General features: G+C 37.1%; 1 protein-coding gene across 3 annotated transcripts in view; it reads left to right on the top strand.

The window, feature by feature from the left end:
* Nucleotides 1-27,456, top strand: part of BZW2 (basic leucine zipper and W2 domains 2) — a 62,921-nt gene extending 35,465 nt beyond the window's left edge. For all 3 annotated transcript variants that reach the window (XM_072783901.1, XM_072783902.1, XM_072783900.1), the window contains 9 exons: nucleotides 1,478-1,581; nucleotides 3,554-3,619; nucleotides 6,954-7,089; nucleotides 10,355-10,464; nucleotides 15,168-15,338; nucleotides 17,588-17,734; nucleotides 19,085-19,223; nucleotides 25,906-26,028; nucleotides 26,994-27,456. In XM_072783901.1, the coding sequence (XP_072640002.1) occupies nucleotides 1,478-1,581; nucleotides 3,554-3,619; nucleotides 6,954-7,089; nucleotides 10,355-10,464; nucleotides 15,168-15,338; nucleotides 17,588-17,734; nucleotides 19,085-19,223; nucleotides 25,906-26,028; nucleotides 26,994-27,022 (1,025 nt within the window). In that variant the 3' untranslated portion in view covers nucleotides 27,023-27,456. The remainder of the gene's footprint in view (nucleotides 1-1,477; nucleotides 1,582-3,553; nucleotides 3,620-6,953; nucleotides 7,090-10,354; nucleotides 10,465-15,167; nucleotides 15,339-17,587; nucleotides 17,735-19,084; nucleotides 19,224-25,905; nucleotides 26,029-26,993) is intronic.
* The last annotated feature ends 284 nt before the right edge of the window (nucleotides 27,457-27,740 follow it).

Here is a 27,740-nt window from a genome sequence, read left to right as displayed (position 1 = left end):
CAAGGGCAGCCTGGGTGCAGGATCAAGTCTCACATCGGGCTCCCTGCATGGAGCCCGCTTCTCCCTCTGCCTGTGTCTCTGCCTCTGTGCGTGTGTGTGTGTGTGTGTGTGTGTCATGAATAAATAAATAAAATCTTTAAAAAAATAAAAATTAAAAAAAAAACTGTATGCAGGAGTATGAAAAAGGTTGGCTAGGTATAGCACTTCTCATCCAAAGATCTAAAATCACAAGTTAAATCAAGGCAGTTATATAAATAAATAAAAGAAGTAGCTGATATATATTCTTCAAATATTTGTTGAGTGTATAAAAGGCATTAGTCTAACTTGGCTTATTCAAACTTCCTGCCCTAATTACAATGTAGAATCAGAAAACAAGGAGCACCTGGGTGGCTTAGTTGGTTGGGCAGCTGCCTTCGGCTGGGGGCATGGTCCCGGAGTCCAGGGATTGAGCCTGGTGTAGGGCTCCCTGCTCATGGGGAACCTGCTTCTCTTTCTCCTTCCCTCTACTGTTCCCCCTGCTTCTGCTCTCTCGTTTTCTGTCAAATAAAAATCTTTTTTTAAAAAAAATCAGAAAATGAAAATATCTAGCGTTGACCAGTGTTTGTAATGGCCATCATTGAAATTTACAGGAGAAGCCTTTGAATGTGCAAAGTTGAGTCATAGAAAAAGACATTATTTTGTTCTAGTCTGCTTATTCCATGACATTGTGTAGGCAATAAGGAAGAAAGATGAGAGAGAATAAAATATACCCTTTCCTAGCCAGCATAGCTACCCAGTGATCAAATACAAATAACAAGGAGTCAAAGTGTATACTGTTCAACCCTGTGTGGATAACTGCCTTGTTAAAGAAGGGAACCGTTCCAAGTCTATTCAAGTAGGAAGTCATAAGGTCTGCTACAAGAGCCAAGTCTGGCCAACCTCGCTGTTGGTGACCTGGAGTCCAGCAAAATGTTATCAAGCCTGAAAAAGTGAACCATATCCTGATGTCAGACACATCAGGAACTACATTGAAAATAACTGAGTCCGGACTTCTAGTGATAGTATCCTGGTAGAATAATAATCTCACACACTATGGCAGTAGTAGAAAATGGAACAACCAGTTTACATTGTATTAGAAACATACACAAATATGTAACAACATATGCATCTACACAGACACCCCATCCTATGAATTTTTCTGTGCTTCTAGATTTGTACATCTACTTTTATTGTGGTTTTTTTTTTTTGTTTTTTTTTTTTATGATAGTCACAGAGGGGTGGGGGGGCAGAGACATAGGCAGAGGGAGAAGCAGGCTCCATGCACCGGGAGCCCGACGTGGGATTCGATCCCGGGTCTCCAGGATTGCGCCCTGGGCCAAAGGCAGGCGCTAAACCGCTGCGCCACCCAGGGATCCCTACTTTTATTATTCTTGGTATGCAGGATGCATATGCTCCTGTCATTTCACAGTTGTCATAGTAATCACCTTTCCCTTTTCAGCCCCCGGAGGAACACGCATAGATGATGGTGACAAGACCAAGATGACCAACCACTGTGTGTTTTCAGCAAATGAAGATCATGAAACCATCCGAAATTATGCTCAGGTAGAGTCCATCATTGAGAGATTGTTGTATAAGAAGGGACACATTTGAGCAGGAATTAGGGAAACATTAGGTTCAGAAATTCTATAGGCTACTTTTTAAATAGGAATGTTAGCTCTTAAACATATGAAAAGATAACTGCATTCATAATAAGGCAGTGGGCATTATAACTTCGCAAAGGTAGACTTGTTTTCTTACCTCTCACGTATACAGACAGAGAATTAGATGCTTGCATAAATTCTCATGGGATTATAAATTGGCACAACCTTTAGGGAGAGCAATTTGGTGTACTATCTTTTAAAACTAAAATCACACACTGTCTTTGACCCAGCAGTTCCATTTCTAGGACTGCATCCTACAGATATGTTTGCATGTGTGTAGAATGACACAGACAGTGGGAGTAATCAGTGATGCTTGTACTAGCATCATGGGGTGGAAACAGCATGGAAGTCTTACCAGTAGAGTACTCGTTAAAACTTTCTAATTCATATTAATAGATTATTATGTAGCTATTAAAAAGAAAGAGAAGGAAGGTATTTGTGATATATAGAGAGTCTGTAAAGGATTCATATCCATATTAAACTAAAGAATTGCAAGTCAGTAAGAAAAGGATAAGCATCCTTATTAGGAAAAGATGTATGGGCATTTCAGAGGAGAAGAAACACAGGTCTCCCCCAAAACAGATGAAGACATGTTCAAACTTATTAGTAATTAGTGAAACTTCAAATAAAATCATGCACTATCTTTTTTGCATTTGTTACATTGGTAGAAAAATAATAATAATAATAATAATGTCAGGAAGTGGTGGGATTATAAAATCGAACAGCCTGATAAATGTGATCTTGTAAAGCTGAACATACATGCATCGAACACAGCCAATCTAGGATTGGTGTGTTCCTGTTCTGTACTGACTCTTTAACAGTCATTGTTACTCTCAGTGCCAATCCAATCCGATTTGTTGGATTTTAATGCCATTTGTTTTTCTTTATTGCATATTAGTTTCCTGCCTGGGTCATTGTCCTTTCTTCATAAAGGGCAACACCGCACTGCCATTTTTACTCTTGGACTCCATCTTGATCACATTAAGGAATAAATATACTGTTTTAGATGGGAGTATATTATATGGATGTAAGAGAAAGGAATTAGAATCAGAAATCATTTTCAGTTAGAAAAATATTATATTGATAAAATCTCTATTTAAATAAGAACATTATATTATTTTCTTCAAGCTACCATAACAAAAAACTGGAGGGCTTAAACAGTAGAATTTTATTATTTCCAGTTCAAAAGGCTGGGGAGGCATGATCAAGGTGCCACCCAATTTAGTTCCTGGTACAGTCTCTCTTGTTCTTACAAGGCCATCAGCCCTATGAGATTAGGGCCCCACCCTTATGGTCTCATTTAACTACCTCCTAACGTCCCTACTTACAAATACAGTCACATTGGAGGCTAGGGCTTCAACATGTTTATTTAGTAGGAACACAAACATTCAGTCCGTAGCAAACGTCATTCCACTTTAAAAAGTAGCCCAGAAATCCACTGACACAGTTGCAAACCCTGCATGAGTGTTCTCAAGACTGTGGGGGCCAGTAATCTTTTATAACTATTAAGTTATACCAATTTTCACTTGTCTGCCAAAAAACATGTTTGTGTCAGCCAAGAGTCAAATTTCTCTGAGGTCTGCTCTCCTCTCCATCATATCCTTGATTTATATGATTCTGTCTGCAACCCCATTCATTTCAGTTGTTTTCAATCTCTGCATCCCACAGTTTTAACATTATTGTATTTTCATCAAAGTCGTGTTTGATTTCTTACCTATTTTACTCTTGACTGAATTTCTTTTATTCTACACGGTTGAATTTAACTACAATTTTTCTTATTATTAGAGGTCCATGTTGTGGTTATTGTGAGTTTCTATACCTATTGCCTTTTTAAATTATTTACCTAATATTAAATGGTTCTCTTTTATGTTTAGGTCTTCAATAAACTCATCAGGAGATATAAGTATTTGGAAAAAGCATTTGAGGATGAAATGAAAAAGGTAAAATTAAAATGTAATGCCTTATCTGCTTAAAGTAACTAAATGGAGGGGATGGAAATTTTGCATCTACAGCAACAGTGCAGAAGTACCAGGGACATAGTAAAGTTTTTAATAAACGTTGAATGAATGAGTATGACAGATCACTAGCTAATAACTATAGGAAAAAATACATGATTAACTTAGACTTTGTTCATTCATGTTTACTGTCAGATAGCATGCTTTGCTCCAAGAAATGATTTTATAGCATCTGATCCCTGACCTATATGGGCTTAAAATAAAAACTGGAGATTCCAAATATGCGAGAAAAATGATTATATCAAGGGAAGAGTCTAGATACGGTGATTTAATCATTACAGCGTATGAGAGAATATATGGACAGCTAATACCCAGAAAAATTCTTTTAATTTCCAAAAGTACAGTTTAGCAAAGGGATAAAAGCATGTCTTTGGAGATAATATATGAGTGGCAATCTCACTGAGGTTTCTCAACTGTAAAATAGCTGCAATAAGATGACATACCTCATGGTTGCTGTAAGAAATGAGATAACACATAAGGTAGTTTAATAGAGTAAGTAGCCTCTAGTACATATGGAAATAAATAGTACCTCATTAAGGAAGAGCTCTGTTCAGTAATTGCAACATGTTCCCTCTTCCAATTTCTAAATCTTGTGTATTTATATCTAGCACTCACTACATTAACCTGTTACAGATGTGCATGTTGCTTTCTCATTGTTTCCAGTTTTAGATAACTGCAGAATTATAAACCAAGAGAATAAAGGAACCATAACATCTATTTTGCTACTTACTTACTTCCCCCTATTCAAAGTGGATCCATACCAAAAAAAAAAAAAAAGTGGATCCATACATGATGGAAGATTTTGACAGTAAAATCTTTCTTCAGACAATGAAGGGTAGCCACTTGAATTGATTAAGGAGAATATCCATGATAAATTCTACAGGGTGCAGAGCAACCTTTTGGTAGCTTAACCTCAGCAAATCACTCAGTTTCTATGTGCCTCAGTTTACTTTTCTGTGAAATGAGGATCCAGGCTTTTATAAGTAGTAACACACAAAGTACTCAGAAAAGTAGCTGGTACCCTTGGCAAGTTTTAGCTGTTACAAACGTATAATTCAGTAGAAACACTACATTTTTATATATATAATTATTTATAATATATTAGACCTATATAAGTGCATTTAAAAATCTGGAAGGATACCTATCAAACAATTAATAATGTTAATTCTAAGGAAGCCGGACTAGAGAGATCACATTTCTATATTATTCTGAGGTGATAGATTTTATTCTTACTTGCATGTATTAAAGCTTGCTTGCTTGCTTTATTAAATAGGAAAAAACTTAAATGGAAAAAAAAAAAAGTCCATTACATTGCTAGGTGCCTAGAAAAATAACAATGCTTGATTAAATTTAAAAAATGGGGGACGCCTGAGTGGCTCAGCGGTTGAGTGCCTGCTTTTGGCTCAGGGAGTGATCCCGGATTCTTGGGTTTGAGTCCCACATCAGGCTCCTTGCATGGAGCCTGCTTCTCCCTCTGCCTGTGTCTGCCTCTCTCTCTCTTTCATGAATAAGTAAATAAAAATCTTTTTAAAAAAATAAATAAAAGAATGGAAATAATGGAGGGAAATGATGTAAAGCATTTAAATAAGCACTTTACTACTTTTGTCTAATGTATTACCTGTCATGTTTTTACTTCTATTAGCTCATTGGCATCTTGAAAGCTCTCTTAGTTATTTCATTCATATAATGAATATACTTTCAAAAATGATTCATTTTTCATGGTATATCCATTTTTTAAGGAACATTCTGGAATACACACAGCATCTGATTTTAACATTGATTAATATAATTGATCGATGTGAATATTACTTTTATAAAAGATCTAACTTTTGTACTATTTTGTTAAAATGAGTATTTTTAATGAGTGCGAGTGTATTGATGTGCTTAAAAAGTACTGTTTAAAAGTTTATTTTGGAAACTATCTTTCATTATCCACTTGAACCTTAATCATCTTTACAATCAGAGGAAAAGGCCAGATTAATGTGAGGTGTGTATGATTTTGTCAGCCTTTTTACTCTGCCTCATTCCTGGTGCTCCCTGGAGCTGTATCCATTGATGCTCTCATTCCCTCATTGTTTTCTTACAAACTTTGAAGGTGACTTTTTTTTCAATTCTTTGCAACTTTAATAGGCATAACCTGGGAGTGAAATGGACAAGTTTGATTCCAGTTCTGCCACTTACTCATAATATAAACATTTAGAATCACATAACTTCTCTGTAATGTAATAATCCTATAACTGTCAGGGATGGTAAATTAATATTGCTCTACGTGCTGCACAGAGTTAATGGAATTTCATTGGTACAAAGTAATGAAAAAGTCAGCAATGCCCCAGTTGTGATGTTGAGCCCTGGGGATCTTGGTAACATGCCCAAGGACTATGATAGTCATGGAATAGAGTCAAAGCACTAGGTGGGGAAAGAGGGGGATGTTGCACATGACTGAATATACTCTTAGAATTAAAAATGGGAAGTGAGGTATAATCGCTTTTGCTTAGGTTTTCCATTAGCCGTTCTGGGGTTGCTACTTTTTCAATTACCCCTCCAAAACTGTTCTTTCTAACACATCAGAGGTCTTTTCTCCATTAAGAACTTGTGTCAGATCCTCCGTTACCTCATCACCAGGGCTGGTAAAACTGCATGATCCGAGAAATACCAAGTTTGAGTCTTGTTATTTTTACAAGAGCATCAAGAACTTAAGAAACCCCTTTCTCACTCAACATTCTTGCTTTGAAGAACATTATATGCTCTGAATTCAGAAAAGTCTGTGATGATGTCAGAGCTTATTGACTTTTTCCTGTTTTTTGTTCATTGTGCCTTAACAAACCGAAATAAAATGGGTAGATCTAGTGGGGGCACAGGATACCCACAAAAATGAAAAATGTGAAGGACAATAATATACGTCAGTAAATGCTGTGCTCATTATGTAAAATGTACCATCTGTCCTCTACAAAGTCAAATGTAAATTTTTTATGTAGCCTATTTACACTGTTCAAATGTCTCTTTTTGTTTCCGTGAATGTTATCTATAGCTATGTGTAAGTAAGTAAACTTGGAAGAAAGGAACCATGCCTGAGAAAATCACTTTCCTTAGCCTCCAGTTTACGAGTGAGCATATGTGTGTGTTTCTAATGAATAATAACTATGCTCTGCATATGACCAGCTAGCTGTTTGCCATCTAGCCATGCGTGCACATTCCATTTGTTATTTTCCTACTTTAGTCCTTGGCTTTATAGACATAATTTCTTTTGTTTGACCCACAGCTTCTCCTCTTCCTTAAAGCCTTTTCCGAAACAGAGCAGACAAAGTTGGCAATGCTGTCGGGGATCCTGCTGGGCAATGGCACCCTTCCTGCCACCATCCTCACCAGTCTGTTCACCGACAGCTTAGTCAAAGAAGGTAATTACTCTCGTGCTTTCTTACCTGGCAGATATAAAAAGTAATGCCACGGATGGTTAGAAAAATACCAGTACCTCTTCTTATTGTGTTCTGCTACCCAGCCATCCTTCATGTAAGAGAATTTCTGTTTATCTTTAAACAATAAGAATTGTATGTGCTTATTGTAGGGAACTGGAAGACAGAAGATGCCCACTCCTACAAAGACAAATAAAAACTAATAATAACCTGAAATTTGGGCTGTAGGACTTTAATGTCTAGGTCAGATAACCCTGAAGTTGATGTACTCTAAGCCACTTCTCTCCATTTAGTTGCTACCGGCATATTTTGCTGGGAAAATGCTTCATTGTGCTTTGTGGGAATTTAACCTTTTTGACCTTAGGCACAAAATACCAGCATGTAGCACCCACCTCTAGTATAATGAAAAAAAGGCCCCTTCATTTTCCCAAATGCTCACTCCTCCCCACGCCCCACCAGGATGTTATTTCCCTGGTTAGGACCATTCTTCTAAACCATTACTTCCCAAAACCTTGTGCTCAGATGTTCATTTTATCACATTTTAAGATATTCATTATCTCAGTTTTAGAAAGAACGTCCAGATGGTTGCCTCAAAGTCTTGCTTTAATTTTAAGGCATTAAGAGTTTGATAAGCATATATACAATCACTTGGTTATAGAATAAAACAAAAGTGGGCTCTTAGAGGAGGATAATGATATTCGAGTTATAATGCAACACAAAACAAAGAGTTATTTTTTTCTTAAAAATAAAAGAGCTTTTGTGAAAACATCTGCTTCTTAGAACGTAGTTTTTCTCCTACAAATTTTGAAGTCCCAGCCTCGTTCATGCTTACAGTAAAATGGATTCTAGTTTCCTTGTAGCTGAAAGAAGATTAGTAAATTTAGAATCAAGTGATCTTAGAGATTTTCTATAGTTTTTGACTTAACATAGCTTAGATTTGTGACAGTTCAGATTCTGTGATTATTAGTGTGTTGTTAATATGACATTTTAAAGTGTTTTCCTAAAGAGAATTTGTGATACTTCACATCTTATTTATGTTGTGAGCCATTTTACACTTAAATAAAACAAGGTAAAATGTAAACAGTAAATGCCAATTATATTAGATTATCCTAGGCTTCATAAAAAAATACTTTTCTTTCTAGTTGTAGTAAAATTCTAAGTGATACCTACAACTTCCTTTGAAATGTATCAAAAATTATTAGCCTGATGGACAGTGATGGAGCAAATAAAATTCTAACAGGTATAAAATTTAGGTAGTGGGTATATGAGTGTTTATAGTCAATTTATTCAGTTTTTCTTTATATTTGAAAATTTTATATTGAAATTTAAGAAAGAGGGGGGAAAGAAAAATACATTTGCTACGGAATGACAGTGTTTGTGTCATATAATTTTTTCTGACACTCCACCATCTTTAGAAGCTAAAGGCTTAAACTTTCCCTTCTTCGATAGGAGTATATTGATAAATTACACCTTTTTCCCAACTGCACACAATAGCTAAGGAGAAAGGATTATTCCACTCAGAAGAATCTTGAGTATAGAGAAATTTCCCAGATTTTCCAATAGGAACCACTGTTAATGCAAAGTGATAGGTTTAAGCCAAGATTTACATTCCTGGTTTAAAACATTATTTTTAATGAAATACAGATTATACTGCATCTTAATTTTTGATTTAATGACATAAATATATACTAAATTTTACATTGACTTGGTGAACTGAGAGTATTAAAAATTCATGTCAACAAATATAAAATTCCCTAGTATATAGCACCTGTTCTATTGTCCTAGCCATAGTTTTCAATTTTTTTTCTTTTTTGACTAGTTCCTCTGCTTATTCAAGTGAAGAAAACTGGATAAAGTTGGCGTTTGCCTAATTTATATATCAATTGGATGCTTTTACATGCAACTAACTTCGAATACAAGACTCAAATTGCTATATAAGAACATTTGTTGACATATAAGAACATTTTGTATGTAACAAAAAGTATAGAAGTCGCCTCGACTTCAGGGTGAACAATAATGTCATCCAGGTCTCAGATATTTTCTCCCATTATTTCTCACTACCATTTAATAGCATCATTCCAAGTATGATTTCCCTTGTCATTGTAAGATGTCTGCTGGCACATGCTTTCTTGTTCAGATTCAGTGAAAGAGTAATTCTCAACATAGGATAATTAATTCATCTTGCTTTCACCTAATTGGCTGTCATAGGCCACATGATTTGTTTTGGCTCAGTAGCAGTTGCCAGGGAGATGCCCTGGGCAGATTAGCTACCCATGAGGTCTCTAATCATTGCAGAAGGAGGTGGTACCAGGACTTAGACTAGAAGTCACCTGGCCTAAGCAAAGTTAAAATACTGTTAGGAAAAGAAAAGGGGAATAGAGCTGCTTAGACCAATAATAGTGAAGCTTCAATTGAGAAAAATCAATTTAATATTTCAACTACATTTTAACTCTTAAGTAAATGTAACATTAACTTGGAAATTTGAAGTGTTCACAGGAGAACTGTCTACTCGTTATCTAATTACTTATATTTGGAAATAAATCTTAATGTTAGTATGGATATGTAATCGAGTGGTTTTCTGATTACTGTGGCTCTTTTAGTCATCTCTTTAAAAATATCCCGAAAAAAGTTCAATTTGAAACAGCCTCAATGCTTTTATAGTTTAGCTCATGAGTATTTCAAATGCTTTTTATAAAAAGTAAAATTGTAAAGTAAATAATGTACTGTCTTGCATAGCTGTATTTATAGCCATCACCAACAATGGTTTTTGACTGGTATTATTTATCAGCAAAATAGTTGACATGTTGCCATTTCATTTTTTTGTTTGCTATACCTCAGGATTACTATTACACACATAAAATATTGGTGAGCCACATAGTGAAATGGAGGCAAAAGCACTAGAAAGTACTGGGTTTTTAATCTGTTTGAAACCAAGGTAAAAATAAATAAATAAATTTACAATTATACCAGGTTGGAATTAGGGAGTCCCACTTTGAAAACTATTTTAACTTTTTCCCTCTTATAAAAAATACTCTCTTGAGTAATGAAAATAGAACTGTGCCTAATGAAGAGAACTGCACCTAGAGAGCTATGCTTTACTCAACCAATTCAAGTATTTGAGCAGTTTACTCATTTCAGGAAACCTAGGGCCGGGTGGCCTTGTCCATCATCACAAGTGGTTTTGCTTATGAAAGGAATGAAACTCTCACTTTTTTTCTTTTTCTTTTTCTTTTTTTTTTTTTTTAAACAGGTATTGCAGCCTCATTTGCTGTCAAGCTTTTTAAAGCATGGATGGCAGAAAAAGATGCCAACTCTGTTACCTCTTCTTTGAGAAAAGCCAACTTAGACAAGAGGCTGCTTGTAAGTGTTGTCTAGACAAGGGATTGTATGCTTGATGTGTCAGTTGTGGGTTTGTCAATCCATGACTGAAATGCTTGGGTCTTTGTTAAATTGGAGCGTGGTTCCTTTTATTTCTGTATATTTGGCAGATCAAAACTAATTCCAACTTAATCTTTATAAATAAATGGAATGATAAAATTAAGGAGTCCAATTTTAAGTTGTAATATTATAAAGTCCCATCAGTCCCACCTAATTAAACATTTATGTGTTAGGTTAGAGATGGATGACACTGATCTCACATGATTGTTAATTTAACAAAATAACAGTTTAAACAGGATTCCTTGTTTATACCAAGATACCTTGGAAATACTTGGGTATTTGCAATAAACTGCAAATAAGTTTATTGTGGTTGATTCTAAGTTTCTGTGATCACAATTACTTGATTATATTTTTATTTCTCTTTGTATTTAAAAAAGAATCAAGAGAAAAATTTTGTTCTTATATTTCTATCTGCTCACTATAATTTCTTTCTGCTAGAAGCAACAGATGTGCAAATGACAGAAATTTCTCCAAGTGACATTGCTTTTGAAATCTAGGACAAAGTCTAAAATTGAAAGACACCTTTATCATCTTCTCTTCACCTGGTCTTTCCTGTTTTTCACTTCTGAAGTGTTCCAGTGCGCAAGGGTATCTGCCTGTCTGTAGGGTAATTCTAAAAGTGAGCTCTTCCCCTCAGAAAACCCAAGGATAATTTTAACTATAAATGCTTTCACTGTCCTTTTTTTTTTTTTTTAAGATTTTATTTATTTGTTCATGAGAGACACACAGAGAGGCAAAAACATAGAGGGAGAAGCAGGCTCCCAGCAGGACCCCGGGATCACGACTGGAGTTGAAGGCAGGCACTCAACCACTGAACCACCTGGGTCCCCCAATGCTTTTATTTTCAATCACTTAAAATTTCTTATCTCTTAAAGCTTCCCTTAAAATAGCCCTTTTGGGTCTTTAAAGTCTTAATATGATTAAGAAGAAAATTTTAAAGATACAGAATCTAGCTAATTTCTGGAGCTAATAATAAGTTGTGTGTGTGTGTGTGTGTGTGTGTGTGTGTGTGTGTGTTTTAAAGGTTTTATTTATTATTAATTCATGAGAGACACAGAGAGAGGCAGAGGGAGAAAGAAGCAGGCTCCTGACAGGGACTCTATCCTAGAACTCTGGGATCACGCCCTAAGCCAAAGGCAGATTGCTGAGCCACCCAGGTGTCCCTAATAATAAGTTTTATTCAGCCTATATTTGAGTGCCTGTTCTGTGCCAGGCATGGTCCTAGAAGCTGAGGAGCCAGGAGAGAACAGGATAGAAAAGTTCCTTGCCTTTAAGAACCTACTTTCTCAAGGACTTCAAGTAGATCCTATAAACAGAAGGAGAAAACATAAGTGATAGGTGTCAAAGCTGAATGGAAGTTCATGGGAAGACAATATATTCTTGTTCCTAGGTCTGTGGATAGGCTATATCTGGGCCACGTCCCACTGTGATCCATATACCTTTTCATTCTGAGACCTAGCCTGCAGCTGCACCTCCCAGGTGGGCCATTCTGTCCTCATGGCAAAGGACCAGGAGCACAGGAGATAGAAGTGAATCACTCCAGTGTAGTAAAAGCTCAGCTCTTACTGGCCGAAAGAAGTCCTCGTGAAGCCTAGAAGTGGGGTGTGTGGGAAAGTTCATTCTGTCGTAACCTACTGTTCCACCTCTGCACACAGACACAGCAAGGAGGGGCTTTCTTAATACTTATTTAAAGGAGAGAGGGCAAATGATTGGGAACAAATATACAGTCTATTATAACTTGCCACAAAAGACTCAGTTATTTCTTAAGCCATGATTCCTTAAAGATGCCAATAGGCAGAGCTTGGTTAACTTTATTAAGTCACTTAATTTTTTTTAATGTCTTTCCTTTTTGAAAAGTATATTATTTAACTGTTCCTATGAGGTTTCCATGTCCGCATATGTTTTGGATATGAAAAGCACAGGTAGACATTTCTACAAGAATCACTGTAAGCTTGACAAGAACAGAGTATTTCTCTGTGGACCGTGCCGCTTGCTATTTGCTAACTCAGTAAATGAAGGGGAAACTAAAGGGTCAGTTTCACCATCAAAGAGGAAATTTTTTGTTTCCTTAACACAACAAAATTCTCTCTGACTGTACTAGTACATTTTAGGAAAAAAAGCATATCTCAAAGTTCAATAGTTACCCACTTCTGTAATATGGAAGCACAAAAAAAAATTATAGCAACTCTGAAAAGAGGGGATGGAAGGCAACAGACTAAATCAACCATTAAAATATGTAGTTCAGGAGCACGTGGGTAGCTAAGTGGTTGAGCGACTGCTCAGGTTGTGAATCCTGGGGTCCTGGGATCAAGTCCTACATCAGGATCCCTGCACGGAGCGTGCTTCTCCCTCTCCCTATGTCTCTGCCTCTCTCTGTGTGTCTCTCATGAATAAATAAACTCTTTAAAAAAGAATGTAGTTCAATAAGAAATTAAAAGTGCTATGAGGAAAAAATGAGCTAGGGAAGCTCTAAGGAGTGTCAGAGTAGGATGCGATTTTCAGTGGTAAGAGAAGGTCTCTGACAAGGTAACATTTGTGTAGACTTGAAGGAGGTAAGGAGTGAGCAATCTAGGTATCTCTAGGAAGAGTTCTCAGGCAAAGGAACAGAATACAAAGGTTTTGGGGCATAGCATGTTGGGGGCAGTAAGGGGGAGAGTGGTTGGTAAGAGTGAAAGATCAGCTCAGAGATGTAGCAGGTCGATAACATCTAGTAACTTTGTTTTTTATTCTGATGGAAAACTTTTGGGAAATTCTCAGCAGGATTGTGTATAATTGTGTTTAGGGTCTAAACGGGATCACTCTGGCTTTGCTTTTGGGAATAGACGCAGAAGCGGGGAGACTTTAATCTGATGGACATTTGTACCTAGATAGGGTTTTTCTAACAAATACAAACCATATTCCAAGCCAATAAATGTCGTGATAGGATTTAGACCAACTTTACTTCGGTTTAATTTGAATAATAATCTTCAGTGTATTATGTGTCATTTATAAGGGCTATGGATATAGTTCATAAATAAGCCACCAGTAATATGTTTGATGATATATTGCTCTGAACATAATTTGCAGTCCCATTCTTACTAAATTGAATATTGAATACTTGTGTGGAGTAACAGAATAATTGGGTGTCCTCAGCTGTGACCTTAAATATAGCTGGCCACATAATTTCAGTCAAGCTCCTTAGCCTTGTTGAGACTTCAGTCATCCTCTATAAAAATTTTTACTTTACATAATTATGAGGAATATGCCCATCACATTTTGATTCATAGAAGAAGCTCAGATTAGTTCCCAGCATCTCAGATTTGGAAGACCTCTTGAATGACAGAACAAATGTGCCAGAATTTCAGTCTGATATGAAATGTTTGCTTTAACATGAATATGTGTGTGTTTGTTTGTTTGTTTATTTATTTTAAAGATTTTATTTATTTATTCATGAGAGACAGAGAGAGAGGCAGAGACACAGGCAGAGGGAGAAGCAGGCTCCCTGTGGGGAACCTGATGTGGGACTTGATCCCCGGTCTTCAGGATCACACCCTGGGCTGAAGGCAGGCGCTAAACCACTGAGCCACCGGGGCTGCTCTGAATATGTGTTTAATAGCTGCTCCCATCAACTCTTCTGACATTTTGAAACTCGGAACTCAACAAGACAAGTTTGGGGATGATGATATAGAGAATATTGAAATTTGAGTCATGTCATAGAAGGCTTTGGCTCTGTCCCTCTACCTGGTGGCAAACCTGTTACAGATTTTTCCACCGAGATTTTTACTGGAGCAATATAGCCCGTTGACCATACATATGCAAATCTAACCACCATGAAAGTTTGGATCTATTTTTTTAGACTGCAGCAGTCTGAAAAATGTGAGAGTTTTAAAAACTGTCTTAATATCTTAGTTGGGTGTTAAAGTCACACAGGATTAGAACATGACTAAGTGTTACTGAGACTCTGCCAAGCTGTGTAAGGTAAAATGGAAATGAGGTAAAAATATGCAAGCAGCCATGGTATACTGCTCTCTTTAAAAATTTCCAACAGAATTATGTAATGAACTGAAGAGTTGATAGGGTTGGTTTAGATTAGATCTTGCTGTGACTTAATTTAGAGCCACCATCATTAATAGACAAAAATTTTCTTTCGCTCCAAGCTAGTATTAGAATAATAGCAGCATTTTCTCAGAATGTGAATAGAGGTTCTTGAGATAATAGTCAATGTTGTTTTTCTAATGTTATCTCAAGACATCTCAGCAGTATTAAAACTGGCTTTTGCCTTTTGACTCCTAAGTTATCATATTATTTGCATTTAATTTAGCAAGTTTACTTCTGTATTCATACATGCTACACTTTGATTAAAGTGAAAGAGATAGTAAATATTGGTTCACAATGAGTGAAGCCAGTTTATATAAGTTGGTTAGCATTTTTTTCTCTTTTTCTATAAAACTGCCTAATTTTAAAAGGTGCTTAGTGAATGCTCAAGAAATATACCCAAGATTTGTTCTTTTGACAATCATCCTTTGTTCTGGTCTTCCAAATATGAGATGGCCTGAGTGCTATTTTAATATGAAAATGTTGTCCTTTATGCTTACTGAAATATGAATAGTTTTTTGTTTAATAGTCTTTGTCCTTTTGTCTTTCAGGAACTCTTTCCAGTTAATAGGCAGAGCGTGGATCATTTTGCTAAATACTTCACTGACGCAGGCCTAAAGGAGCTTTCCGACTTCCTCCGAGTCCAGCAGTCCCTGGGCACCAGGAAGGAGCTGCAGAAGGAGCTCCAGGAGCGTCTTTCTCAGGAATGCCCAATCAAGGAGGTAGGAAACCATCGGCTTGTATCACTGCAAAACACATGAATGGGAGCAGTAACATCATGTGGCACAGACTTGACCTTCCTGAAGGAGACTTCCTTTTTTACTTCTGTGAATTTTATGTATTTGTTTATACCATTTAAACTAGCATAATTGCAAAGTTTTGATTCAGAATCCTCTAGCATGTTCCAGAAATTGATGGTCATTTCCACGCAAGTGATTTATTTTATCAGGCTACTGTGATTAGCCGAATAGTTCATCTGTTAAATAGAGTTGCCATCCACTCCATATACACCATTATAGAGTGGGTTTTCCATTTTATCGCAGATATTATAATATGGCTAAGTATATGGTTAGTATTTGAAATCAACACTGGGGGATCCCTGGGTGGCGCAGTGGTTTGGCGCCTGCCTTTGGCCCAGGGCGCGATCCTGGAGACCCGGGATCGAATCCCACATCGGGCTCCCGGTGCATGGAGCCTGCTTCTCCCTCTGCCTGTGTCTCTGCCTCTCTCTCTCTCTCTCTCTCTCTCTCTGTGTGACTATCATAAATAAATTTTTAAAAAATTTTTAAAAAAATTGAAATCAACACTGGGTATTTCAGGGATCACTGGGTATGAATATGTAGGGTTTTTTTTTATTTTAAGACAAAAAATTTTGATGGTTTTTTAATTTATATCTTGGGAAAAGAGCAGTTGGGCCAGTGGCTTATTTGATCATACTCGCAATAGCTGTGTATCCCTGTAAATGTAAATACTACCTTTTTTTATAATGGTAGTTTGTATAACTGTGACTATATATTTTTAATTTTTAAAAAATTTACCATCTGGGACACCTGGGTGGCTCAACGGTTGAGCCTCTACCTTTGACTCAGGGCATGATCCCGAGATCGAGTCCCTGCATGGAGCCTGCTTCTCCCTTTGCCTGTGTCTCTGCCTCTCTGTGTGTGTGTCTCTCGTGAATAAATAAATAAAATCTTAAAAAAAAAAAAAAAAAAAAAACTCCCATCTGCAGAAAACCTCCTATTTGAACTTTAACAGTTTTTACATGATAATCCAAAATTAAATCAAGTCCTTTCCTTTTGCCATTCACTTCCAAGTCCCAAATGCTTAGCGCTCTGTGCTCTAAGCCCCACCCGGTACCTTATGTGGCTGGAGAATTCTGGACCAATGCTATCCAGCAGATGGAGGTGTTGTGACAAAAATATTTCTAAGTCTCACGGCAGTAAGGTCAGTAATGTATTCAGGAACATTTCTCCAAGTAAGAACTTGAACATGACTTTTCGATGGAGGAAAAAAAAGCAAAACCAACATCATAACACTGTGATGCTTCTGGATGCAAGGATGTCACCTATCTTGGCAGCTTCCTCCAGCCAGCTCAGGCACTGGGACCTCCCAGTCCCCTCTCTTCTCTAAGGCCACTTAACCCGTTTATGACACCAGCCAGGAGGAAAGAAAACTATGATATTCACTGATAAGTGGGGACCAGGCGAGAGTTGTGCTATTCACAAAGCAGTAGTATACTTGATAGAGATTATGGTGTTTCATCACTGTCTTTATGATTATATTTCAAAAGGGAAAAGACTTTTCTAAACAAGTTTGATTAAGCTAGGCAGACCTTTTATTCCAGGCCATCTGATTGGAGGATAAATTTGCATATTTAAACATGATTCTAAGGGAGAAAATAACCTGTCTGTTGTTGTTGGATTAATATGTATCATATTAAAAAAATTGCCTCTGCACTTTACAGTTTATTCACATGGGGAATCAGGGTCATCAGAAATAATCATTAAGGAATAAATTATAGTGAATGGACTTGCACAAACCCAAGACATCATTCATCAACGGGTTTAAAGTTGAGAGTTGAGGATCGGAGGAAAAGAGTCCCGGCTCCATCCCCTTGTTTGAAACCCCATGAGAGAATCAAATTGGCCCATGTAATCTGCTCTGCCGGACCCAAGGGGGGTTGCTGCATGTAAAAGAATTAACTCCTAAGGAACAAAGATTCCCTCTTATTTCTTACTACCCAGCAACTCCTGGCCAGAGCTGAGCCTATTAATTTTTGGACTAAAAATAAATCTGCTTCGAGAACACATCATTGTGTTTTTCCTCCCTCTTGTCCTCTGAGAATATGTCCCAGGAAAAGAGGGACTGAGCAGAATATTTATCCTCCCAAAACCTTTTACTGACCAGGCACAGTGAGAGGGAGCCTCCTATCTGCCTGTTCCTCTTTGACCCCTTCCTCCCTGAAATGTAGGTGGTGCTCTACGTCAAAGAAGAAATGAAGAGGAATGATCTTCCAGAGACAGCAGTGATTGGACTTCTGTGGACCTGTATAATGAATGCTGTTGAATGGAACAAGAAGGAAGAACTGGTTGCGGAGCAGGCCCTTAAGCACCTGAAGGTACAGACTCAAGAGGGCACAGTCGTGGCTGCAGACCTATGGCAGCTGTCAACTCTACATTTGACACATGGGTTCTAACTGCACTTCACCCAGGTTTAGGCCAAAGATAGATGTCCATTTTTTTTCTTTGATTTTGTTGTTGTTGTGGGTTTATTTTGTTTTGTTTTGATTTCAAATTTGCCATTATCTAAAATGTCTCAGAGGTAAGGGCCTATGAAATATCAAAGAGTAAATTCTTACTAAACACCATGTCGGGGGCACCTTGGTGGCTCCGTTAGTTAAGCGTCTGCCTTTGGCTCAGGTCATGATCCCAGAGTCCTGGGATCAAGCTCCGTGTCGGGCTTCCTGTTTAGTGGGGAGTTTCCTTCTTCCTCTCCCTCTGCCCCTCCTCCTGCTTATGCTCTCTTGCTCTCAAATAAATAAATAAATAACCTTAAAAAAAATAAACACAATGTCAGAAAATTCACAGAAAAATCATATTCAGTATTTAAAGAAAAATATGGCCTATTGTTTTGTTTTTGTTTTTGTTTTTTTTCTTTCTACATGACAAAAATTCTTGGTAATTTTAAGTAGACTACTGATTGGCATTAGAATTTGAGAAGTGTCTGATTGGTCGGAAGTCAATTCATTGTGTAAATTGCATGTTTTTTTCATGGATACATGTTTTTGCTTGTTTACTCCCTATAAAGCTATATTAAGATGAGTGAAAGACTTAGATCCTTCCTTCAGAGTTTACATTTGAACTAGTAAGTCAAAAACTACCTAGTAGAAATTAGGTAGAATGTAAATTAAAGAACTCTCAGGGTTTAGAACAGAGCAGTGAGTAAAATCTGCAGGTTAACTTGATCCGGGAGGGCTCCTTGAAGGAAATTTGTGAATGGGGTTAGTTAGGTCTTAAGAAAAAACGGTGGCTATACATCAGGGACCGGAAACCAGGGACAATTGGGACAAAGGGAGCAATATGAACAAAATGAACAAAACCACAAAGATGACCTGTGAGGGGGGTCCGGGATGTATGGAAAAGAAAACTCCACACTCCACCAATACCGAATGTGGCCACTCCAAGACCTCACTCTATTTTCTTTTTATAGTGCCCAGTAGATGATGTAGTACATGGCCTTTAATAAAGTCAGAATTTCATATTTGATCTCTTCTTCTTTTAGTGGGTGCTGTGAAGAAATCTGATATGACGCTAAGATAAAAGATAAATTCTGATTGGACACTGTTATAATCCTAAAAATAAATGCTTTCTAAGCAAATCCCCCAGATTCCAGCTGTGATTCAAGTATTGTTGGCCCTGTACTTCCCATGAAAATTAATGGTTGGTCTTATTCCCCACTTCTGTTCCAGCAATATGCTCCACTGCTGGCTGTGTTTAGTTCCCAGGGCCAGTCAGAACTGATCCTCCTCCAGAAGGTTCAAGAATACTGTTACGACAACATCCATTTCATGAAAGCTTTTCAGAAGATCGTGGTTCTCTTTTATAAAGGTATCTGTCCATGTTACTCTACAACGTTTCCATGTTTTGTTGAAGCTCTTTGAGGCCCAGCACAGGGTTGGGGGAGGCAAAGGGGGAAATGGGGTTCATGCTAATTTTTGCAAGTTTTAGTGAGGCAACCATATTATGTGAAAAGAGAAAGTGCAAATGCCATATAGGCATGATTAGGCCCCTGGGCCCATTGCCAGAAGGCTGATGATAAACTGGTTATTATTTTGGGTGGGGAGGGATGGTGAAAAAGACTGTACTAACAAAAAGTAATGAGGTCTGCTTTTGAATTTTAAGGATTAGCTCTAATAACAGTGACTACTGAGGGCTGCCTGTAGTATATTCAGACCTGCTCAGATGCTAAAAAGCTGACTAAAATTACTGAAATAATTAGCTTTTTACTTTGTATTTTAATTATCTGGTCCAGCCATTCTCCTGTTCTTCATGGAAATGATTATTTTTAGAATTTACACTTTACTGTCTTTTCATTGTATTTGGAAGGATTAGGTTGTCATGACAACTAGCACTGCCTTTAATAAGTGAACACTATTAGAATGTTAACTGATCTCATTTTCTATACCTGTAGTATACAAAAAATGATCCTGGGCTATTCTTTGGTCTGAGTTCACATAGTTTTATGGGGGGAAGAAGGAGCACTTAAGAAATGATACATTTTGAACATTATAAAATGATTAACATCACCTAAATGTTTCTTTTCCTTTCTATGCGTTTTTAAATTTGTCTATTTTGAATGATAATTTGGACATGTGGAGTGTAAGAATTTTATATTATTGATTAATAGCTATTTTTAAAATAGCATTTCACAGAGTTCTAATTATCCAGATTCTTCGATGCACATATCTTGGCTACAAGTGTTTGGGTAATATTTTACTTTCTCAGCATGAGGGTATTCAGCACAATTTTTATATCAGTAGGAGTATGTGCTTACACGTCCCATTTGAAGTTCAGTACTTGGTGTGTTTCTCTGGCCAGATCTGAATTAGGTCCTCTTGGACATGGTGTCAGGAGATATTGACGTCCTAAAACTAGGGCTTAGAGGATGCCCAAGGTGACCCATCAGAACCCAACCTGAGGGTCATATGGCTACCCACCTGCGGTACCCAGTAGCCAAGAAAGAGAAACCGTGCACACCCAGCCCGTGGCCACTCTGTCCACACTAACCATTGCTCACTTCACTGTAAGCTGGTAGAGAGAGACCTCTGAGACAGGTTTCACATTTGCTTTGTGAGTGGCCAGGATTATCCCCTACAGAAAAGCAAACTGTTTGTAAACTACTAGCCTAAGCACACAGTTTACTTTCTTGTCACTTAAGAGCTAACCCAACTGAAGCGAACTGGGGGTGGTGGAAGGGGAGGTGGGCGGGGGGTGGTGGGGGTGACTGGGTGATGGGCACTGAGGTGGGCACTTGACGGGATGAGCACTGGGTGTTATTCTGGGTGTTGGCAAATTGAACACCAATAAAAAATGAATTTATATTTAAAAAAAAAGCTAACCCAACTAACCAAATCTTTTTGTAACAGAGACATACTGTTTGAGCCTTATCTGCAGGAGCACTTCATTTTATTAATGAACTTGATTTTCACACACACACACACACACACACACACACACACACATATACACGTACTACTCTGTCAGTAATGGCATCTATTAAAATTCTTTTTCAGATTTCTCATTTTAACCATTAATGTCAACATTCTTTCCCACTGTACTCCTTATAACATCTATTGACAACAAAACTGGATGCTTTGAGTGATTTCTTATTCTTCATCTCCACATGCAAAAAAACAGAGACCTGGAATTACAAAATTAACAGAGAAGTGGATACCAAGAAGAAAAAAAAAAAAAGCAATAGCTCTTCCTAAGGCCATTAATTAACTAGGTGGTCAGGTTTTAAGTAGTTAAAAGTCAGGTCTGTGGAAAGTATGAGCGAACCCAAGGGAACACAGGAAGGTGTCAACGTCAGTTTTATTATGGCTTAGTTATTTTCGTGAATGAAATCAGGAAACCATAAAATGGAAACCGAAAATACATCACTGAGGAATGAAAACTAAGTGTTATTTCCTAGGTAGTTTCATAATTTCCCACAAAATTATACAGATAGGCTATTATACTGGATGAAATAATTAGATTTTTTTTTTTCCTCTTGGAAACATGGAATCCCCGAGGAATGATCTTTCCACCCTACTATTAAGAGTTAGTGTTTACCTTCTTACCTTTTTTTGGATAGTGGTTTTTTATTCGACCTAATTTTATCCAACAAACATCTGTGCACCAGGAAATGTACATTTTTTGTTTTACGAGGACTTGGATATTCTTATTCTGTATTTCATATGCCTCGAAATGCTTCAGGAATAGTGTGTATGTATTAAAGCACTCTCTTCCCCAGTGCTACTGTGCATATGAATCACCTAGAGAGCTTATTAAAACAGATTCCCCAGAGATTCTGGTTCAGAAGGTCCAAGTTCAGGCCCAACAAATTTGCATTTTAACACATTTCCAGGTGATGCTGTGACTGTTGGTCAGGACCAGTGGTCTAAAGAGTTACAAAATGCCAGAACTGACAAATTCTATGAACTATAAGAACATGCATGCTCCAAGATTATACTTCTGTTTAATTCCATGTACACACACACATTCAACAAATACCAAATAGTATCTCTTTTGCTTCTTTTATGTAGTAATGTGGATTCCCTTTATTTATTGTAAGGAATATTTTGCTTTAAAGCAGGTTTTTAAAAATGTAATAGAAATAAATAATTTCTCCTGTCACTTTTAATCTCTCTCTGTTAATATACACACATACCTTCCCTTTATTTCTAGAATGTTTCTAGAATGTGAGGATAACAGACACTTGGGGGTATGATTTGCCCTGTCTCCTTGACAAACTTAATTATTTTTAAATGAATGCCAAATTGAAAGATTTTTTTTTCAAACATGTAAATAACAAGGGAGTGAAAGTGAATAAACTATAAATAATAGTGCTCTTCTGGAATGAAAGAAAAAGTAGGGATTGGTCATTAAGTTAAGATTCACTTTCAGTATTAAAATCTAGATTTTTACATTTCTATGCAGTAAGAAAAATAGTAAGATAGTAAGCCCATCACTAATTTTCAGACATTAGTCACCTCTTAAAATAATTTCTCTTCCTTTTGTCCCAAAGCTACGTACCCATATTCTCAGCATGTAGATCTGAAAAATATAAAACTCCCTTCTCAAACCCTGTTAGTACCTCTATCATGGATTGTGTGGTTTGCAGATATTTCTGAGGTTAAGTTCTGTCCCTCATGCACATTTTTGTGAAAGAAACTTTCTTTTCTCATCCTAAAAAAAGGTGAGTGGCCTTCTCACCATAGCATTCTTAAGGTAAATTATTTTTGACTTGTATGTCTATGTGACATCCCTAAAATAATGAACTTCATAAGTTTTAAGTGACATCGTTTTGGGTTTCTGTTTTTAATATATATTTTTTAAGATTTTATTTATTTATTTATTTATTTTATTATTTTTTTTAAGATTTATTTTTATTTATTTATGAGAGAGAGAGAGAGAGAGGCAGAGACACAGGCAGAGGGAGAAACAGGCTCCTTCCGGGAGCCCGACGCGGGACTCGATCCCGGGACTCCAGGATCGCGCCCTGGGCCAAAGGCAGGCGCGAAACCGCTGAGCCACCCAGGGATCCCCAGATTTTATTTATTTATTTTAGGGAGAGAGCACATACAAGAGTTCACAAGTGGGGAGGAGGGGCAGAGAGAGAGGGAGAAAGAATCTTAAGCCGACTCCATGCTGAGCAGGGAGCCTGACAAAGGGCTCAATCCCACAACCCTGAAATCCTGACCTGAGCCAAAACCAAGAGTGGGACACTTAACCCACTGAGCCACCCAGGCACCCCCGCAAGTGACATGAGATTTAACGTAAATATCTAAGTAATCTTTCTTACAGCTTTGCCATTCTCAGACCACTTGTACAGTCTTCTCTCTTTGATCCTAGTGAAAACCCAGCATTTAAATTATAACTCTGCAAATTGAGAAATATGTAGTTTTTCTCATCAAGTTGGATTTGTGCATCATACATTTATTGAATGCGTAGTAGATGGCAGATCTTCCATTAAATGCTGGGAATGAGACGATGAACAGAATAGATGCTAAATTTTAGAGTGTAGAAGAAAACCAAGAATTAAAGTCACCATTTCATTTCTAAAATAAGACTCACACAGAGGAGGATGAGAAGTGAGATAGGATGTTAGAGGCACATAGTATTAAGCCAGATAGAATGGAAGAAGATATTTTGTAATCTGAGAGAATTCTACATGCACTTGTAGAATGTTTTTCTTACTGTACTTTTACTGATATTCTATTCCTAGCAGGCATTTCTGGGAGATCCCGACAAACACTGTTGTTCTTCAGCGTTAATGAACTCCTCTCCCCACTTTTCCTTAGTAGGGGAGGAAGTTATCTCTTTGTACCTCAGGAAGTTCTTTCCTCTTTAGATTAGGCCTTTCACTAAACAAACGTTGAGTTTCTTCAACTTTTTGATGTCTGTGCTTTTGCTTCCTAAGCTGTCCTGTGTAGTTGTTTTTGCCCCCTCTTTATTATTTCTTCCCTGGTACTAGAAATTTGGTCTTGCAGCAAGTATTCATTACTAAATTAGGCTCTTCTAGGAACTCAACTTTGCAGTTTGTCTCACTTTCTGTGGACAGTGCTTCTGATAAGTTTTACCTAGTGATTCAGTGTCTGTTTGACCAGCATTTTAATAGTGACATGGCCTCTTGCAGCCTCTGTGGGGCAATAAAATGCACGGAGGAGCTCTTAATCTTCAGAAGGAAAACCTGAGGGAAAAAGTGCAGTCTCCATCAGCTTTCCAACATGAGCATTGCATCACACATAGTTCATTAAAGTAAGGAGATAAAATAGCATTTCTCTATGTGTTTGTTACATTTTAAAATCTGTTTATTTTATAATAATAGTTCTGTAGTGCTTGCCTGTAAAAAAAAAAAATACATATGTTAGATTTACATGCTAAGTGATCTGATAGGAAAGCATGACCAAAACAGTTTGGAAATTGAGTGATCTAAATCATAAGCCTCTTAAAAAATGTCATAAAAACAAATTCTCTAAAAAGGACTAAAAAATCCATGTTTGAGTCAATAAGTGTTCTTGAAAAATCTGCAAAGCAGCCTTGCACAAGAACAAGTCATGTCCTTGGGCTATGTATGAACTGTCTGCTCCTCACCTCTGCAAACACTGGGCTTTGATGGCAAATGGCCAAAGTCTTTTTATCATTGTGAGAGAAGAGTAGGAGCTGGGAATGGGAGCGAAAAGATGAGATGCTAAGAGTAATTCTATAGGACTCTTGATTATGATTTTTACACCCAGCTTTTATGAATGAGTAAATCCAGACTTTCTTCTTCCCTTGCAAAATGTAGTGTATTTAATGATGAAAATAAGGAAAACAAACTTGATATTTTCTACAATCAGTTGTGTGCATTTTTAGTCCATTCACTCTCTTCCACTGAATTCAAACCAATTAATTTTGAAAAGGACTTCCAGTTTGGGTTATGAAAACATTAGTGATGTTTTCAAAGAAAACAATATCAAATTATTTTGCTTGTTTTTTTAAGTTAAAATTATATTTTAACTGCAAAACCTCATTAGTGTGATTTATCAGCATTTCTAATGGATTGGGTGGGTGTTGGGGACAATAATAAATTCTTTTTATCTGCTTCCCATCTCATTTCTTACCCTGAAATCCCAAAAGACAACCCATTGGAATGTTGGCAAAATACATAGACCATTATTTTCATATTCTCCTTCCTGTTCTTAACATTAAGTAGTCTAAATTAGTGGTAACTTGAGGGTTTCATGGCACATCTGTGGGATTTAGAATTTAAGGTAGAGTAGTTAATAGATAATGCTTTTTGCTAGAAACCTATAAGAGTCTACCTAATGTCCCTGTTTTTCTCTTAATGGAGTACAAAGAAAACATTGCTCTTGTGATTTAGGATATTATAAGAAATTCATGACTTTGTGATAGAATAAATGTAGAATTTTGAGTAACATGTATATTGGTCCTATGATACACCCAGATAGCTCATCTTCATACTTGTTTGTTAATAGCACTATTATATTCTACTTATGTGTTTTTATTTGCCTTTTTTTTTTCTCTCCTAAGAGAGTAAATCCTCTTAAAAGACCAGTCATTTGAGGTTACTGCTTAATCAAGACGTGTTTGAAGTTGGCAGAACACAGAGTGTTCTGAATTGCTGGAATTGCTGATTCATTTGCAAAATTACAAAATAACCCACTTTCCTACCAGCAAATTAGCACTGGGAAAGATTTCCAAGTCCCAGTAGTGACTCACAGATGAGCCTGCAATATATCATGCCTGATGGGATATATCATCATCATCATCATCATCATCATCACTTAAGTATTTGCTAAACTAACTCCCAAAATACAGCACTGTGCTTGCTATATGGAAATGAGCTTGATTCCTTTTCATCTTGATACATTTCAGATATGGGTTTGTTTTATAAGAGAGCTTTTAGTATTTTAAAGTGATTGGTTTCTATTAAATTATAAGACAAAAATTGCTTTAAAACATGACATTTTTAAAAAAATGACATTTATGTAGTAACTTTGAAATCTTTGGTTTGAAATTGCAGCTGATGTACTGAGTGAAGAAGCAATACTGAAATGGTACAAGGAGGCTCACGTTGCCAAAGGCAAAAGTGTCTTTCTTGACCAGATGAAGAAATTCGTTGAGTGGCTACAAAACGCAGAAGAAGGTATGATGCCATTTAACAACCATTTTAGCAGACACTTTCTCATTATAATTAAAGGTATCTACCTCTCCCACAGGTTTTTCTGGCTCTCCTAAAACTAAAGTCCTTAGGGTATTTTCCATATCGAACATCTTGCCTACAAACTTAGCCTTCCTTTCTGAAATGAAAGCAATGAAATGTCCTACATGGTTTAAAAAAAAAGATAACCTGTTAAATTGTCCATCCTAATGGGGGACAATGGAATAAATCATCAGGCTTTTGTGAAAGGGGGAAAAATTGGCTACCTTACTGATTATGGGATTATGTAGGTTTTTATAACCCCTTAACCAGTTCACTAGTACTTACAATGGGAGTACTCAGTGAAAGAATAATATGTATGAGTATGGTACATTTTTAGAAAGGCAAAGTTCATTGAAAAGCAAAAAACAGTTTGCTACTGCCCTCGTGTGACTCTCTTCCCTAGTAAATGCATGCCTGTAGCAAGAAAATTTCTTTGGGAGGTTGGGGTTGGGGTGTGAGACAGATTAGAAACTCTTCCATGACTTTATTTAAAGGAATCTCTGGGGGCATCTGGGTGGTTTACTTGGCAGAGCATTTGACTCAGGGTCATGAGTTGGAGTCCCGTGTTTGGCCTACAATTTATTTAATTTTTTTTTTTTTTTTTTAGTATATATGATGCCTAAGCGAGCACTACTTAATAAAAATTTTTTTAAAAGGACAGGTGCCTGGGTGGCTCAATCAGTTAGGCTTCTGGCTCTTAGTTTTGGCTTGGGGCATGATCTCATGGGTTGTGAGATGGAGCCCTGGTCAGGATCTGCGCCCAGCAGGGAGTCGACTTGATGAGTCTCTCTCCCCCACCCCCGTGCTTGCTCTCTCTCTCTCTAAAAATAAATAAGTAAATCTTTATCTTATTTTTTTAAGGAATCTCTTAATAAAAAACCTGACTTTTCTCTCTCTTCTCTCCCCAGAATCTGAATCGGAAGGTGAAGAAAATTAGATGGCTCAAGAAGCACAATACCTAGGCTACCACACAACACTTTTACTGGGAATGCTGAACCATTTGAGAAGAGAAACTTGGCTTCTGTTTTCACAAAGGAAAAAAAAAAAATAGGATAGGTTTCCCTCATGCCGAGGGGGAAATGGTTTTTGTTTTTGTTTTGTTTTTAAATGGAGCCCTGAGGCATCAGCTATTATACTTGGGACTCTACCTCTCACTCACTATATGCTAACTTAAAGCCATTCAACAAGGAGTCAAGTAGGTATCTGAAATTAAATACTCAACAGACTCCTCTTTTTTAGCTGTATTTTTCAGGTACTGTGTGGTGAACGCCCCACTGGTGTCTATTACAGGGCCACTTTGGTAGTTGTGTATCTGCTCGTATATGTGATTTGACAAACCAGTTTTTTAAAATAAATGGCTTTTTAAAAATCTGGGCTTCTATTCTCAGAGCTTTCTTTAGTGCACATGACTTTTTACACAGATGACCTTTCATCATTATGCTTTTTCCCTCCAACCAAAATTGTGAATGGTTACATTTGTCATCTATAGAAACAACTCTGTTTCTTTCACCATCATAAGTAGTACATTTCATTCTTCTTCATACTGCAATAGAAATTGACCCAAAAGTCCACAGCCATACACCATCCTGAACACACTCAATTTTGTCTGATCTCAAAAGCTAAGCAAGGTCGGGCCAGATTAGTACTTAGATGGG

The sequence above is a fragment of the Canis lupus genome, chromosome 18, assembly GCF_048164855.1.
Source record: "Canis lupus baileyi chromosome 18, mCanLup2.hap1, whole genome shotgun sequence".
Lineage (NCBI taxonomy): Eukaryota > Metazoa > Chordata > Mammalia > Carnivora > Canidae > Canis > Canis lupus.
This window is presented reverse-complemented; position numbering and strand designations above follow the sequence as displayed.